The sequence below is a fragment of the Artibeus jamaicensis genome, unplaced genomic scaffold, assembly GCF_021234435.1.
Source record: "Artibeus jamaicensis isolate MK-2021 breed Jamaican fruit bat unplaced genomic scaffold, CSHL_Jam_final scaffold_1283, whole genome shotgun sequence".
Classification (NCBI taxonomy): Eukaryota; Metazoa; Chordata; class Mammalia; order Chiroptera; family Phyllostomidae; genus Artibeus; species Artibeus jamaicensis.
In genome coordinates this window covers 16,432,540-16,451,255 of record NW_026522028.1, presented here as the reverse complement: position 1 = coordinate 16,451,255, position 18,716 = coordinate 16,432,540, and the positions used below count along the sequence as shown (strand labels likewise).

Below are 18,716 nucleotides of genomic sequence, written 5' to 3'. Positions count from 1 at the left end.
TAACATCAACTATAAAGGAAGCTGAGTATCCCAAAGTGCTTATAGCAGCCAAGGCTTCAATAGTTTAAGTATAGCATCCAGCTTTGCCCATATTCTCCAGCATGGACTGTCCATTCAGACTATGGTGCTGGGTCGGCCCTCAAGATTTCTAATCATAGCCTTCTTGTATCTCCAGTTCTCTGGCCTGGATAGTGCTCTTGCCTATGGCTCCAGTGGGCATGAAGGGCTAACTTCAATGCCAATAGCAGTTAGATCTAGCTCAATAAAAGAACATGTAGTTATTTATTGTCTTACCATGAATTCCTGGTGGTTGTAATACATGTCCTGTCAGATGACACCACCCAACTGGGAAAATATCTCGGCAATAGTATTTGCACCAATAATCAAAAGCTCCACTCCAGCCATCGAATGTGATGTAAACTTCATCTCCGCTAACACCTCCAATAGTTGCAGGACATATCATAAAAGGGTTCTTTTTGTCTATAGCTTCCAGTTTCATCCCCACTTCAAAATTATTTAGAGGTGGCTTTGGTGGTTCCTATCAAAACATTTAAAGTTTTTATTATTTAGATGTATTAAGCATTTCTTCAATTGTACTCTTACAGCATTTAGCAACCAAAAACTGAGCTTCATGTATATCAATTACATACAAGAAGAAAATAGTTCTTACATATCTCTCTGCAACTCTGCTCTATAACATCTCACTTACTCTGGAGCAGAGCCAAGAACCAGAAACAAAAACCAGCTTGACAGTAATCCATCCATCTATCCATCCACCCATCCATTCATTCATTCATTCAAAAAATATGTATAATATACTATGTACTAAGAATTCCGGATCCACTGGTGAACAAAAACATCAAAGATCCCTGCTCCAGTGAAGCTTACATTCTACTGGTGGTGGTAATAAGGTTGGGGGTTGAGTTGGGGAAAGCAAGAGAAGCTCTCAACAAGAAATTTTAAAAGAGGGAGCCAAACAAACCAATAAATATGTAAATTATAGGGTATGTTGAAAGGTGGTAAGTAAGTCCAAAGGGAAGGAACAGTAGTAAATAATATCCAAAAAGAAACTCAGAATATAACATGCAGACACAAGACACAAAAGTCATATATACTCATATAGTCTGAGGCCATTTATGATATCCAATACAGAATACTTTAAAAAGTATTCCTTAGATTCAAAAGTTAAAGCATGCAAATGCTAACAGGATTCTTAGAAAGCCCAAGTGCTATATTGAAAACAACATCTTTTCCTTCAATTTGCATTTTATCCTAGTAAATGGCACTATCAGCAACCCAATCACCCAAGCCAGAAGCCTGGAAATAGTCCTAGACCAGTGGTTCTCAGCCCAACTGAACATTAGAATCACCTGAGGGCCATGCCGCCAGAGAAAGTATTAAACTGGCCTGGGGTGCGGCCTGGACATTAGCACCCTTTAATTCCCCAGGTGATTCTAATGTATATCCAAGGCTGGTAACACTAGAGACATCTTTTTCCCTTAATACATACATTCAAAGACCACAACCAGCCAATTCTACCCACTAAATGTCTACAATAACATTAAAAGCTAATCTTCAATTAGTATATGCCAAGCACTGTTTTCCATATATTAATTTAATTCTCACATCACCCTATGAAGTCAGTGAAATTATAACCCTTATTTTACAGATGATAAATCTTATGCAATATTGCCTAAGAATATACCATAACATCAGAGCTAAATTTTTAAACCTAGGCAACCAACTCCACGAAACGTCCTACCCCATCTGGCTAGCCAACTCCAACTCATCCATTTCCAAATCCCAGCTCTCTTGGCCTCCTAAAGCTCCCCTAAGCAACTCCTACTCACTCCTAGGCCCACCTCAAATGGACACACTCTTGCCTTCAATTGTGAAACTACTGTTGGAATGTTTTAATTTCTCTATGAGATGAACAGATTCTCAAAAGCAGGTACTACCTCTTATTCACGTTATTTCCAGCACAGTATCCAACAGCAATCAGTTTAAAACAAAAACAACCTGAATGAACCAAGGAATCACCTGAAGAACAGTAAGCAAACTCTCAATTAATTCCTTCACCAAGTTATAATTTACAAAATATATCTGGTGGATTGGTTTCTTTTTTTAAAAAATATTTATTTATTTAATTGTTGTTCAAGTACAGTTTTCTGTCTTTTACTCCCATCCTAGCCCAGCCCCCCAGTGCTCCCCACCTCCTTCCCATTTCCACCCCACTTAGTTCTTGTCCATGTGTCCTTTATACTACTAGTTCCTGTAAACCCTTCCCCCTTTCCCCAGAAAGCCGCCCCCCCAACTCTGGTCCCTGTCAGCCTGTTCTCTATTTCAGTGTCTTTGGTTATATTTTGCTTGCTTGTTTGTTTTGTTGTTTAGCTTCCTGTTAAAGGTGAGATCATATGGTATTTGTCTTTCACCACCTGGCCTATTTCACTCAGCATAATGCTTTTCAGTTCCATCCATGTTGTTGCAAAGGGTAGGAGCTCCTTCTTTCTTTATGCTACATAGAATTCCATTGTGTAAATGTACCATAGTTTTTTGATCCATTCATTTACTGATGGGCACCTAGGTTGCTTCCAGCACTTGGCTATTGTAAATTGTGCTGCTATGAACATTGGGGTGCATAGGTTCTTTTGGATTGCTGTTTCAGGGTTCTTAGGATATAATCCTAGCAGTGGAATTGCTGGGTCAAAAGGCAAATCCATTTTTAGTTTTCTGAGAAAATTCCATACTGTTTTCCATAGCGGTTTCTTTTTTTTTATGCCCCCTTTAAACATATCTCATTATCCCCTATTTTTCCACTATTATCCTTAATTATTGCCCTCGAAGTCCTTTTAATTACATATTCTGAATTTGATTCTTTAAAAACACCCTGAAAGTAAGAAGAGAAAAAGGTAGCTTGATCAGACATCAAAGTATTTAATAACTAAATAGCTGGTAAGAAACAGAGTTGCACACTGACACTAAAGATCAATTGTCTGTTATCACACACAGGGGAAAAGGATAATCTTGGTAGTTGGTAAATTTGTGTTAGATTCACAGAATGCAGAAAACATTCAAGGCACACATAAGGATCCCAGGACTTTAAATTGTCATACGACAGAGTAATAGCAAGACTTTCTGTAGCAAAGCAAACCAAGTTAAATGGCAACACACACTTTTCTGCTACTGATTCTCTGAAGATTTTCATACGGTTCATTATTTCTTCTAAATTTCGTAAATGTACTTATTTATCAAATTTACTTACATCAGTATAGCTATACAAATTTTAATAGAAACTCTGAAAGAAAACAAATCTTTCTTAAAAAAAACAAACTGCTCTTTTTGTATAACATAGTATATGAAAGGGCTTTATCTCAAAATAAGCTACCTTCAGATTTAGATAATTGGCAATGTGATTCCCTTTGCTGTCCACAAAAGGTAGTGATATTTATAGCATTATATCAAAGTATATATCAAAAATATACCATTTATATCAAAGCAATTTTAGTCACTATTAAAAGTTTTTAAGGAATACAGTTTATCAATATCAGTTCTTGAGTGACTTCCTAAACATAAAGATATAATTTGCAAAAGCAATAGTAAAATAAACAAGGGATCATTGTTTTTTCTTTTACTGTGAGAAAAAAAATGATGCTGTTTTAGAAGGTAACTTGTAAAGAATGCTCTTTTAATGTCCCCTCCTTGCTTACCTACAATACCTTTCTCCTTAAAGGATATTTCTTCCCAAATCCCACCAACTTGGAAGCCAATTATCTGCATTACTCCTCTGCCTGAAATATACTTACCCTTGTAACCTCATGGTTCCTTCTCTTCCTTTCCTCAGATCTTCACTCAAATGGCACCTTCTCAGCAAGACCTTCCTTACTAACCTATCCAAAATGTGGCCCTCTCATCTCCTTAGCATATATAGCTATGAAACATAATATACACATAATTTATTTAGCATGGTTTATTATACACTTCCACAGCTGGAAGATAAGATCCATAAGAGGGTTTTTTACTGTTTTGTTTACAACTATATTCCCAGAGTCTACATCAGACCACAAACTCCTGTCCCTAACTTCTACTTCCTTACTTTTTACTCAACTACTTCTTGGACATCATCAAGAATTCTAGTCCTTTAACCTTCATTATTCATTTACAAATATTTGCTGAGTGACTACTACATGCCAGACATGACTGAAGGTATTTGATATATATTAACTAGCAAAACAGACAAAAAACCCACCCTTGTGGTGCTCACACACTAGTGGAGAAAGATGAGAAACATGATAAAAATAAGTAAAATATATTCTATGTTAGAAATAAATGCTACACACACAAAAAAGAGAGTAGAGAAGAATAAGGGAGATCCAAAGAACATTGTAGGAGAGGGGTTGTGCAATTTTAAATAAGGTAATCAGGACAACCCCCAGACAGAAGCTGATAGTGAGCAGAAACCGGAAAGAGGTGATTATTAACCATGCAGTCACCTAGAGAAGTTCCAGGTAGGAAGAATAGCCAGGGCCTAAGGCATGCATCTGAAATGTTTGAAAACAACAAGAAAGCAACTATGGCTAAAATGTAATATGCAAGTATAAGAGCAGTAGGAAATGAGGTCAGAGAGAGAATGATGGTTCCTATCATGTAGATCTGTGGAGGCCACTATAAGTACTCCGGCTCTAACATGGAGTAAAATGGGGATCCCCTGGATGGTTTTGAGCAAAGAACTGATATAATCTCACCTTTTTTTTTAAAAGAAATACTCTGGTTGCTGTGTTGACCACAGACTGCAAGGTTGTAAAGAGACCACTGAGGAGGCTCCTGCAGTAATTCAGGTGAGAGGTAAAGGTAGCTTATACCCATCTGATAGCAATGGAGATGGGCAAGAAGTGGTTGGATTTTGAATATATCTTAAAGGCAGAGCCAACAGGATTTCCTTATGGACTGGATATAGTGTGTGACAGAAATAATCACCATGGTTTCTGGTCTGAGGAACTAGAAGGATAGCTGCTACTCCCTGAGATGGAAAAGACTGCAAGAGGAGCATTTTGAAATGTCGACTACACATTTCAAAATGTAGTCAACATCCAAGTGGGGATGCAGTGTAGGTAGGCTAGATATACAAGTCTGAGATGGGAGCAAAAGGTCTGAACTGGAAACACGAATTTGAAAATCATCTGCATATCAACTGTGTTTAAAGCCAGAAATTAGATTTGATCACCAGGAACTTAGTATTAAGATCAGAGTTTCACAGCCTTGACACTATGGCCATTTGGAGCCAAAATATTCTGTTGTCGGGGCTGTTCTATGCATTGTAGGATGTTAGGCAGCATCCCTGGTCTCTACCCACTGGATGTAGGTCATACCACCCCTCCCCACCCATATATACAGTTATAACAACCTAAACTATCCCCAGATATTGTCAAATGTCTCTTGAGGGCAAATCACTCCCCTTCCCTGTTGAGAATCACTGATACAAAGAAGAGAACCAACTTGAACAGTCAATTCTCCAAGGAGGACATACAGAGGATCCAGAGACACATGAAAAGATGATTAATATCGCTAGCTGTCAGAGAGATGCAAATTAAAACCACAATGAGGTACCACTTTACAGCGGTCAGAATGGCCATCATAAACAAAGCAACAAACAACAAGTGTTGGAGAGGTTGTGGAGAAAAGGGGATCCTACTTTACTGTTGGCGGGATTGCAGACTGGTACAATCATTATGGAAAACAGTATGGAATTTTCTCAGAAAACTAAAAATGAATCTGCCTTTTGACCCAGAAATTCCACTGCTAGGATTATATCCTAAGAACCCTGAAACAGCAATCCAAAAGAACCTATGCACCCCAATGTCCATAGCAACACAATTTACAATAGCCAAGTGCTGGAAGCAACCTAGGTGCCCATCAGTAAAAGAATGGATCAAAAAACTATGGTACATTTACACAATGGAATTGTATGCAGCATAAAGAAAGAAGGAGCTCCTACCCTTTGCAACAGCATGGATGGAACTGGAAAGTGTTATGCTGAGTGAAAAAAACCAGGTGGTGAAAGACAAATACCATATGATCTCACCTTTAACAGGAAGCTAAACAACAAAACAAGCAAGCAAGCAAAATATAACCAAAGACACTGAAATAAGAGAACAGGCTGACAGGGACCAGAGGGGAGAGAGAAGGGAATTTGAGGGGAAAGGGGGAAGGGTTTACAGGAACTAGTAGTATAAAGGACACATGGACAAGAACTAAGTGGGGTGGAAATGGGAAGGAGGTGGGGAGCACTGGGGGGCTGGGCTAGGATGGGAGTAAAAGACAGAAAACTGTACTTGAACAACAATTAAAATAAATTAAATATTTTTTAAAAAAGAAGAAGAGGACCAAACATTCTAACATTTTATCACACCTTCTGAAGTCCAGATTAAGAGAATCATGTCACCAGTTTCTTCCCAGCACCCAAAACCAACTTATCCCCTTATGCTTGTTCTATTATCTCCAAATCTTAGTTCAATATCATAATCTACTATATATATATATATATATATATATATATATATATATATATGGCTGTTGACCACGTCTGGAGAAAAGTGCCATATACTCATTACATGTAGTGCTATATATATTTAGTCTTCATTTTTAGCTGAACCATCCAAAATACTGTCATGTATCCCTAAGCTGTTACCTCTCCCATCCCATACAGAAGCTATTCCAAACCTCTGCCATTCACCTTAAGACTAATAATGTATCCTCATTATATGTTTATTATTTTATTTTTTTTAACTGACATTCTTAACAACCAGAGAAGAAGCTCTCTGCCTCAGTAGTATTAGAACACAGTAGACATTCAGTCTATGTATGAGTCCTCCCCTCCAGCTTTGGCAGTTTCCTGTTTCACAGAGTAGTAAATTGAGGCTATCAGCAATGGGCTCTATCAATGTTCTGACCCACAATTACAATTTAACTATATCTGAGTACACAGTTCAGCTGGTCTTTAGTTCTTGCTCATGTAACTGATGAACTTCTTAAGCACCAAATAGCAAAGAATTAGCTTTGTTCTTAACTGACTCTATTAAGTACCTACTATGAGTATTTATACATTATAAAGCTGAGGGGTATTTCTCAAGGTTCTAACATTGATAGTCCTCTCTTCTCCTATATATTCTGAACTAGCTCATTCATGCTCAAGGCTTCCACGACTACCATTTAAACTAAAAACTCCCAAATGCACCTACTCAAACAAAACCTTGTTTCTAATTTCTAAACACTTCACTTCCAAGAGTCTGGTGGTAGTAATCCTTCCTCAAATTTCCCAGAGGCACCCCAACATATCCCAAACAAAACCCATCTTCTTCCTCTACATGTATACTCATCTTTCTGTGCTTCCTAACCTATTTTCATTCATTTAACAAAATAAGTATGTACTAAGACCAATGATGGGCAGCGAGAATACAAAAACATTTTAACTGTTCAAGAAGAACTTAGTGTAGGAAGCAAGAGAGTGAAAATAATACTATAACCCAAAACCTACAAAAGTCGAGATATGTAAAAACAGTGCTACAAAAGAGTAAGATTGAAGAGAGGGAATTAGGGAAAGTATTTCGGAGGATTTACTACCGGACTTGAATCTTAAAAGAAAAAATGAGAGTTAATCAGACATAACAAGCTCTAAAAAGAAACATGACATCAACAGTTTTATTACAAGCAATTTAGAATGTAAAATCCAAAGCAAGAAGTAGCGGCCATAAACCAGATCATATGGTACCTCAAAGGCCATATTAACAAAGATACTTCATCCTGAGTGCAACTGGGAACTTCAAAAGAGTTTCAAGCAGGGGAATGATGTGGTAAAGCTTCTGTGTCAGGTATTTCTAGCAGCTGTATGGAAAGGTGAAGATCAGAGGCAGTTATATGACTAAACAGCCCAGCAAAAAGGAAAACTTGTACCAGGGGCAATGGTGGTTAAGGTTAGAAAGAAGAGGCACAACAAAGAAATAATTAGGAAGCTAAGTGGGCGGGCCTTTATATTGGCTATCCAGAGGCCAGTGTCAAGAAGGAGTGAGGACAGCTCCTACAAGCTTGGCTGAAAAAAGCACCCACAAATCAGTTAAGAGTAAGGAGAAATTCAATAAAAAAACAGGATAAAGCAATATAATCAGGCAATTCACAAAAGAATAAAAGGCCATTAAACACATTTTAAAAGCTCAATTTCAGTGGTAATCAGTTCAATGAAAATTATGACAAAGGGATACCATCCCTGTCCCTGCCTTCCAAAAAAAAAAAAAGATTCACAAAACTTTAAAAGATTGATAACATTCAGTGTTAGTGAATGTGTGGGAATACAAACATACCTATACACTAGTAGGGGTGCACAGCTTGGCATATGCTTTTGGAATGCAATTTAACAGTATGTATCAATACTTAGAACATATATTCCCCTTGAACCAGCAATTCTACTTCCAAGAACATAGTTGTGCACGTTACATAAAAAGCCCTATGCAAGAATGCTCACTGTAGATGATTTAAACAAGAATATGGAGAGAACCTAAGCATCCATCTTTAGGCAGAAGTTAAATCAATTACGGTTATGCATACTACAAAATAGTACAATACAACCTAAAATACAAATAAATTGAAATGTAAAGATTTCCAATATACATACATAATCTAGGAGGAAAACTAAATCACAGAATATACACAATATATTCCAATTTATGCTTAAAAATAAAAGCCCACTTATGTTTGTGAATGCACAGAAAAAGGTCTGGAATAACACAAATACAACTTCAATTTGGAGAGAACAGTAGAATAGAGGAATAGACAAGATAAAAGGATACTCATTCATCATTCTGGCTAAGTATATAGTTTGATAATGTGTATGACATTTGGCTTGTGACTAGATGATAAAATGATAAGTAAAATAAATTCAATGGCTTTTCTAAAGCCATAGCCCAAGCTAATAGGTGTTTAATAAAAACTATTGCTAAACATTTCCTATTATTAGCTATTTTCACATATGCTTTACACATTATCCAAAGGGCTTGCATTTGCCTATTCCTTGCTGGTAGAGCAGCTTACTTTTAGCATTCATGCTGCTCAAAAGTGCACTGAAATATATTTTTTTTGCAATGCAGAAAGTCACATTAATTAATGTGTCTACCACATCCTTATGTCCTTAATGTTCTTCAAAAGTCTTTGAGAACTACAATATATGTGTATCATTCCTAATATAAGTAGTTGTAATAAAATTTAAGTGACTGAACCCTGGCCAGTGTGGTTCAGTTGGTTGAAGTGTCATCTGGTAACCAAAAGGTTGAGGGTCTGAATCCTGGTCAGGGTGCATGCCTGGGTTGTGGGTTCAATCCTGGTCTGGGCACACACAATCCCCAGTTTGGGTGTGGAAGAAAGAGGGTACTTTGCACTGTTGGTGGAAATGAAGGCTGGTGCAACCACTGTGGAAAGCAGAGTGGAGATACCTCAAAAATTAAAAATGGATCTGCCCTTTGACCTAGCAATCCCAAAACGCTAATCTGAAAAAAACAGAAGCACCCCTATGTTCACTGCAGGTTATTTACAGTCACCAAGATTTAGAAGTAACCCAAGTGTCCATCGGTAGATGAATGGATAAAACAAGTATGAGACATTTACAGAATGGAATACTACTTGGCTGTAAAAAAGGAAACTTTTACCCTTTGTTGACAGCATATATGGACCTAGAGAACATTATGCTAAGTAAAATATGCAGGTCAGAGAAAGACAAATACCATATGATTTCACTCATATGTAGAATCTAATGAACAAATTGAACTAACAGGAGAAATAGAGACAGACTCATAGATAGGAAGTAGAATGACAGCTACTGGGGGGGGCGAATAGGAGGTGAAGGGATTACACCAAAAGGAAAAAAGGACTCATGGACATGGACAACAGAGTCATGACTGCCAGGGGGATAAACTGTAATGGAAAAAGACAAGAAAGAAAAGGGAGGGAGGGAAAGAGGGTACTAATTCATTTTGACTAGTGGATGATAATAATTGAGCTTTCTTTATGAGTTGCTCTTATGGGCTGAATTGTGTGCTCCCACCACCTACAAGCCAAGGAGAGAGGCCTCAAAGGAATCAATCCTGATGACACCTTGATCTCAAACTTTTAGCCTCCAGAGCTTTGAGAAAAATAAATTTCTGTTGTTTAAGCTAATGTTATGGACTTAGTATGTCCTCCCAAAATTCACCAATTGAAGTCTTAACCCCCAATGTGACTTATTTAGGGATAGAGCTTTTAAGAAGGTGATAAAAGTTTAAGTGAGGTCATAAGGTTAGGGCCATAATCCAACAGGACTGTTGTTCTTACAAGAAAAAGAAGAGAAACCAGAGATTCCTCTCCCTCTGTGAGGCCATGTGAAAACATAGAAAAAAGGCAGCCATCTACAAGCAGGGGAGAAAGTCCTCGCTACAAAGCAACCCTGATGGCACTTTAATGTTGCGCTTCTGGCCTCCAGAACTGTGAAAAAATAAATTTCTTTGCTTAAGCCACCCAGTCTGTGGTATTTTGTTATGTCAGCCTAGCAGATTAATACACTTTCCAACCCAGTAATTAAAAAAACATTTTTGCTTTCTCATGTCAGAGAAGACACAGTATTTATATGGTCCCACTAAAACAATAAAACCATAGCCCAACTGATGGAATATCTTTAAAAATCCTTTCTTACCTCCTTGAAGAATCTTGCAGGTGCCATTTCAGCTCCATCCAGTGTTCGCAAGAGGAACATTGGCCAAGATAATGTATTCATCTGGTATCCTATTTAAAAAATTAAATCAGATATCATGAAAAAGTCTCCCTATGATAGTAAAGCAAGTTGGTATTAAAAATAGCTTTCATTTACTGTTCTCCAGAGAATGACTTTCTTATTGAGGAACTCAGGAAATGGGCAAGAGGAAGAGCTGCACTCTCCAGTCAGTGCTACTGTACCCACTGTACTGTTCGGCAACAATGCTACAGTAAAGGTAGAAACTCCCATTTTAGAGAAGCCACTAGTTAAATTTTACCAACATACACATGTGTGTTAGAAATGGGCCATAACACTCAGGTGACCCAAGCAAGAACCCAAGAGAGCTTCCATTTCCCACCAACAGCCATACGAGCAGGGCAAAGGCTGCAAAAGACTTCTAGCCCCTCTTTTTCCCCTTCCTTATTTCCTTTCAGAAAAAGACAGTTTTCTGTCAAACTTAGCAGATGTACACTAATGATGGTGTACTTCACTGTATGCAAATTTCACCTAAAAAACTGCAAATAAACATGGAACCCTAAATGATATGCATGCTACAGTATTCAGAGGAAATATACTGATGTAATTTACTCTGAAATGCATTTAAAAATAAGATGGATTGAAAAATTGATAGAAGGGCAAATAGATAAGTGATATAGCAAGTATAATAAAATGAAAATGGTAGAACCTAGGTAGTGGGTATGTGGGTGTTCATTGTAAAATTCTTTCACCTTATATGTTTGAAATTTTTCATACAATACATGTTGGAGGAAAATACAGGTCTCACTTTAGCAATCTTTACACATCTTAAACATTATCTTCTCTTAGAATTTGTATCAGATGCTATAAAAATAGACTCAACAGGTTCTTTACTTCAGTGTCTCTGGTTATATTTTGCTTGCTTGTTTTGTTGATTTGGTTCGACCCAGCAATACCACTGCTGGGATTATACCCTAAGAATCTGGAAACACCAATTCAAAAGAATCTATGTACCACAATGTTCACAGCAGCACAATTTGCAATAGCCAAGTGCTGGAAGCAACATAGCTGCCCACCAATAAATGAGTGGATCAAAAAATTATGGTAAAATTACACAATGAAATACTATGCAGGAGAAAGAGAAGGAGCTCCTACCCTTCACAATAAGTGGATGGAACTGGACAGCATTATGCTAAGTGAAATAAGCCAAGTGGTAAAAGACAAATACCATATGATCTCACTTATAAGTGGAATCTAATCAGGAATTTTTCACTAGTAGGAAATTAAAAAATCCATTTTCCCATTATGCTTTATAATAGGGAATTTTCATTTTCAGCACTGTAAAGAAGAAACAAATGAAACCAGAACCCATCACTCACTCAGAATGTAGAAGCGATAAAATAAATGAAATCACTTATTGTCTATAAAATATCATGGTACACTGGTACACCTAAGTAGTAGAAGAAAAAGTTTGCCCAAAATTAGAGTCATATACTGTTTACCTTTTTAAAACTTGGTCAAAATAGATAGTCCTGTAATTAAAAACCTTTGCTGGTAAGTTCCATCCATCTCTTGCTTTTCAAAAACCTAAAGGTACTGACTCCTACCCGTCACACCATGGCTTCCTCCCACTATAGATGAAATGGAATTCCCAAGTTTGCATCTGAAGCCTGCATGTGAATCCCTATGCTTACCCCAATGCTGAAAATGCTGAATGGCTCCGTGGACAATATTGAGAGAGGAATCGACTTGTATCAAATGCTACAAACTATTTCCCCAGAAGGATTTCTGAATTTGTGTGTGTAATCTACTACAGCAGCTTTTGACATCTCAAATTTGAAGACAACATGAGTCTTTCCCTGGAGTGGGAAGCCTTTAGCACACATATGACAAATGGGTACTGAGTGAAACCCTCTAACATATGGTACTGATGAGTTCCTCTCTCATAGATTCTCCACAGTAACCACCTGACCATCTATTTGCAAGAATGCCTAGGAGAACAGATTTTTAAAAGGCCATTAAAATTCTTTCTACTGAATATTACATTAGCAAGAATATGTTCTTTTAAAAACTGTTTATCCTCACCCAGTGGAGGCTGAAGTAAATCCCCTTGTTTCTCACATGTCCCAACGGGCTGTATGTCTGAAGAATCAACGAGTCTCCAAAAATCATTTTTGTCATCACTACCATCAAGGCGTAAACACAGTCTAGCACCATTAACTCCAATGATCGTGGCAATACAAGTTGAAGTTACATTGCGAGGATCACGGGCTTCCAATTTCATACCAATTTCGAAGTTATTAGTTGGTGGAATCTTGGACTACATATATAATGTACATACACAAATATAATTTGTTAAAATACATCAACTATGAAAAAAGAAATGATTATATTACCAGAATACTTAAGGAGCATTTTAAGTAGCAATTACAATAGATGGTGAGCAAAGTTAAGAACTATTAAAGGTCAAGGAAAAGATCTCCAAACCCTACCCTTGGCTTGACATACAGTATAAAAACACTGCCAACTGCTGGTCTCACTCATTTGCCCACTTCCAGGCAGCCCAGATACAGCCTCTAAAATGTACCCCAAGTGGCTTTCTAAAATAAAAATCCAATTAGGCCACTCCCCTTGAAATAAACCAACTGGCAGCTCACCACAATTTAAGATAAAAATCCAAATGCTCAGTACAGTTTCAAAGCCCCCCAAACCTTTAACCCCTCATTCCTATACTATTACCTGTTACCCACTTTGTGTTCCAGCCACCCCATGCCATCCATCACATTAGGTTCTTTTACATCCAAGTGCCTTTTTTTGGATGTTCTCTCTACCTGGGACATTCTTCCCCTCATTCCAACCATCTCAGATAGCACCTCTTCTGTGAGCCCTCCCAATATACTTCTCATAATTAATTATTTACATGTCTGTCTTTCCCTCCAGATGGGCACTCAGTCATAAAGGCTTAGTATACCTGACATTAAGTAAATTCTTAATGAATGAATGCAAAGAGACCATCTGGCTCTTAAATGTCACTATCACAATCCCACCATCTCCTCATACCACCTGAATCTAACAATCACACAGATACCTTTCAACAAGTTAATATTTTATATTAATATATTCAACAACTACAGATTTCGGCATACCTGTCTGAAATACTCTGCAGGAGCACTTACAGATCCAGTGTCTTTCAGGTAGCTATCCCAATGGAAATCATCTGGAAATAAATATATAAAGTTATATATATATAATAGCTATACTAACTTTCAGAAATAAAATGGGTTTTAGTTCCATATCTCTTAAAAATAGTTCCTAAGAGCAGATTCAAACTCCCTGATTTATATTTGATTACTAGCATAGAAATAAAAATAAGACAATTTCCTGATAATAACAGCTGATATAAATTACAAGCTGTTTGGAGGAACAAATAGGAAGGACACAGGGACGAGAACTAAGGGGGGTGGAAATGGGAGGGAGGTGGGGAGCAAGGGGCGGGGGAGGTGGGGATGGGAAAAATAGACAAAAAACTGTACTTGAAAAATAACTAAATAAAATTAATTATAAAAAAATAAATAAATTACAAGCTGTATCTTCTCAATGTAAGGAGGACTACAGCACAGTGATTCTAAAAATGTGGACTCTAGAAACAACTAAAGGACTTTTTATAGACCAACAGCAAATTCTACCTATCTGTCTCTAATATAAATTTACTCAAGACATGTTTTTTACCATTTCAACTCATTAATGTGATGGTATTTGTTTTTCATGGGGGGCTGAAGGTGTTTTGGTATGTGGTCTAACAGAATTTTATGGAAAGAAAAAAATCTGAGACCCAGGGTTTTTTCTTAGTTGAGTAGTTGATCTCCATTCAGGTGTTAGAATATGATGGTAGAAAAAAACAGTAAACCAGTCACTGGTACAGTCACTGATATGAATTATTTTAACAATCTAATTTTCTACACACTTGTGTCCTTCATCTTGCTAGTCTTCATGATATATTACAATGCTAGAGAAATAGATCACAAAGCAGTATTCCACCTGGCTTGAACACTTCAATTCACTGTGCCAGTCAGATGTCAAAGACACTGAGAGAAAGACTTAATAGCTGTATTAAAGGTACTATTATCTCACACAAAGTTTAATTCTCATCAACCATGAGGTTTTTCTACACTCTCATTTAATTTCATCACTATAAAATATTGGTTTAGACATTTCCCCATCCTGGGGGAATTTATGTTTCTAACCTGTTATATATATCCTTTAAAGGATATAACAATCTTAAACACACACATAAACAAAGTGCTGATAAATTTTTAACAACCAGGTTTCCAGAAAATACAAACAAAAAGCCTAACTGATAGTGTGCAGATTTCTATGATGTAAATATTACCGCCATAGCTTACTACAAGGTGCCAAGGTACAGTCACTAACCACAGTTGGAAAAAAATGTGCACAATCAACTCTCCCAAGCTGGTGTGAACCAGCTTCAGCATACCAGATACATGTGCACATTTGTATGTGAACATACACATACTGCATAAGGTATTAAGCATGTCCTACACAACATTGTACATCCTGCATTTGTAATTTAATAATAAGTCTAAGAGATTGTTCCGTTAAAAAATTACTGTGTTTAAGTCCACTTCCAGATAATGCAAAGTGAGTGCTACCACACTGCTGAACAGTACAGCAGAATGTTGAGAATATGGGCCCTGGAGTCAAACCTACCTTCTTCCAGTCTGGCCCTAACTCTTTCTAGCCATGTAACCCTGAACAAGTCATTTCACTTTGTTAGCCTCAGTCCCTTCTTCTATAAAATGAGGAATGTAGTAAATATGGTACAAGGAATTTTGAGAATTAAGTGAAGTAGCATACATGCAAGTCTCTCAATAAATCGTATGTTATTATAAAACTAAATGTAATGGTTGTCCTAAATTTATGAATACTGGATAGTATTTTCAGAAGTGAAAACTGAGAAACATGGCTCTAAAATTAAGCTGACCGGGATATTTCACTGACCTTCTAAATACTAACCTGACAATCAGGAAACCCAAGATTCTAACTGAAGCTCTACCAACATATGGTCGTGGAGAGCATAAAAAAAAAAAGAACAAAACCCCCATCAACTGAGAGTGGGGGTATCTGGCTAGGATGTCATTAGGACCTAACATCCCAGGAATAGAGGAGTGCAATTTGAAAACAATGGCTGGGAAGCTAAAACCATTTCACAGTTAAATGTCAAAGAATTCTTCCATAAACTAGTTACTCTTGTAAAAATTTTCAATAACATTTAAAATACTTAATCCATCTCTCTAACATAATTTTTAAGTATCCTATCACAATGTGAGTCTGAATGGACTTTAATTTCAGCTAGCAAATCCTTTACACTGTGCACTGTGTAAGATGATCATTTTGTTACATCACTAGCTAATGACCATATGTAGGATTTAATTATTGGAGCCTTAATTTTTTTACTCATAAGGCAAAATTTGTAGTCTGCAAAGCTGTTCAGCTTAGCTGCCCATGTGCTGAGACTCTACCAATAACATAGGGGGACACACATAGCAATAGGCTTTAGTAATTTAGATCTGGCACATCTGCAATACAACAGCTGGAATTCCTGACCAGAAGCCAAAATAATCCAAAAGTCTTAGTCAAGCCTGAGGTCTCAGTCTGCCTCTGCATCTTATCCATACTGACAAACTGAGACAGGGTGGAGAGATTCTCTCTCAGTAAAGAAGCCTGGGAACTAATAGGTTTGCTCATGAGACAGGTGTACTTTTATAACCTTGTGATCTGATTTTTATTTGCACATGTCCATGGTTCAAACTTCTTGTTTTGACTTGTACTCTATTCTAGTCCATTATTTGTCCAGACACCTTTTGGTGAACTAAACATAATCTATATAAGTCCCTTGGTCTTCTTCAGAGTAAATCAGAATCATAATGTCTTCTACCAGTGTGAGGCTTGGGTTCAGATTCTAGTAAAGAAGATGGGCAAAATATCTGCAGGAAGAAGCTTCTCAGCTGAATGATCACAGTACCCATTACTTAACAGCACTTATCACAACTATAGTTGGGCATTTATTTAATGTCTATCTGGCCTCCTAAACTCAAAGAAGGCAGTGATTATGTTTGTCTCATTCATTACTGGATTCCCCCTGGAGGACACCAGTACTTGCCAGGCACTGTCCTAGGTACTGGAGATATAGCAGTTAAAAAAATAGACAAAAATCCCGCCTCTCTTGGAGGTTACCTTCTAAAAGTCACTCAATGATTTCTAAAATACGATGTTAAAGTCAGAGACCTAAGAAATATATGCAGATGTGTGTCAATTTGATAAAGTAACCTCATGTTTTAAATCAAAAATTTGAGAATTCCTTAAAGGTAGTAGTTTCAACCTTCGAGTATATTTTTAAATTTACTTTTATGAAATTTTAAAAATAGGCAAATCTAGAGAGATCAAAAAGTAAGTGAGTGGCTGCCTAGACCTGGGAAGGCATTAGGGGAAATGGGGAGTAATTGCTAACTGGATACAGGATTTCTTTGTAGGATAAAAATGTTCTAAAATTGATTGTGGTGGTGATTGTACAACTCTGTAAATATAATGAGAACCACTGATTTGTATACTTTAAATAGGTGAATTGTATGGTATGTGAATACATCTCAACAAAACTGTTATATTTTTAAATTTTTTGTAGGGATGAGGAAGAACAACCTAAGCTAATGGCCTCCAATGCTTTGGTGGGTTTTAGAGGTTAGGGGAAAGAGCTGAAGAACAAACAAGGCCAGTGGGAAAATTAAGGAAGCAACAAGGGCCCAGCATTAAGAGAGAATAAGTCCATGGGGATCATCTCTACAGGCAATCTTCCTGTGGGAACAGAAAGTCATATATGAACTACTACATGAGTTGGGCTGGCAAGGCAGGTACAGCAGAAAGACAAAGGGCAAGAGGTTTGCCTGGAAATCTCTGGTAAACACAAAGTTTGCAACAGTATTTTTTATTCAGCTTTTTGTGTGTGTATGACTTATTTTCTCTTTTTCCTTAAGAGCAAGTACAAGTCAGATCCTACCTCTTGAGTCTATGATATAATGCTATACACATGCTGTTTACAATAAAGAATTAATTCAGTGTTAATCAAGTTAACATTTATTAAACATTTATGATATATTAGGAATTATATTAGGTGCTTTACATTCATTTTTTATTTAAATTCTAATAATCCCATGAGGTAAGTAGTATTATCCTAGTGCTACAGAGAAGAAAAAAAGAAACAATGCGTAATTTGCCCATGCTCACAAGGCCAGTAAAAAGTGTTAAGCCAGGTTTCTAGAATAGGTCTGTCAGACCTCGAAATACCTAAGCTTTCATCCACTTTTATCAATTGTCTTTTGACCATCAAAAAAGGATGTTCAGATTGATTTCTAATGTTAGAAGGGCTTTTATTAATAATCAAGTTATTTTAAATTGATAGTAGAAGATAATTTAATCAGATATATTTAATTTGGTGAAATTTACATTGAAATACATGGTTATCTTTTCACTTAATCCTATACCAATTTATCTCTAAGTAAAACCAAAGTAAAATTTTCAAAATAAAATACTACTTTTTGACCTTTCTTATTGCTTGGATTTTATATTTACAGGAGTCTGCTATAAGAGATTATGTCAAAAACAGTAAGAGTTCATATTAACACTGAGGAGGAAAAAAGTGTTATACTGAACTACTTAAAACCTACCACTTTGCACAGATGTGTCTGGTGGAGAAATTTCATCTTCAACCTCCTCCTTGATTTTTATTGGAACTAAAAAAAAAAAAAAAAGAAGGCTCCGAATTATTAATATCTAGTTCCTTCCCTTTTTGTGTTATGACCAGCCATGGATGGCTATTGCCTAGACCCATTAGTTCATTAGTGGTTATAAAATGGAGATACTCTAATTTTATCATCCCATCTTTGTTAGCCAGAAAATT

The 18,716-nt window shown here is 36.8% G+C and overlaps 1 protein-coding gene across 2 annotated transcripts in view; it reads right to left on the bottom strand.

Moving 5' to 3' along the window:
• The window catches only part of SCML2 (Scm polycomb group protein like 2), a 73,835-nt gene that overhangs the window by 39,829 nt on the left and 15,290 nt on the right, over positions 1–18,716 (bottom strand). The window contains exons 4-8 of one of the 2 annotated variants that reach the window (XM_037157581.2): positions 18,484–18,549; positions 13,891–13,961; positions 12,830–13,064; positions 10,709–10,797; positions 295–538 (exon numbers count right to left, since the gene is read on the bottom strand). In XM_037157581.2, the coding sequence (XP_037013476.2) occupies positions 295–538; positions 10,709–10,797; positions 12,830–13,064; positions 13,891–13,961; positions 18,484–18,549 (705 nt within the window). The remainder of the gene's footprint in view (positions 1–294; positions 539–10,708; positions 10,798–12,829; positions 13,065–13,890; positions 13,962–18,483; positions 18,550–18,716) is intronic. The other variant, XM_053655755.1, reaches the window with a different exon arrangement.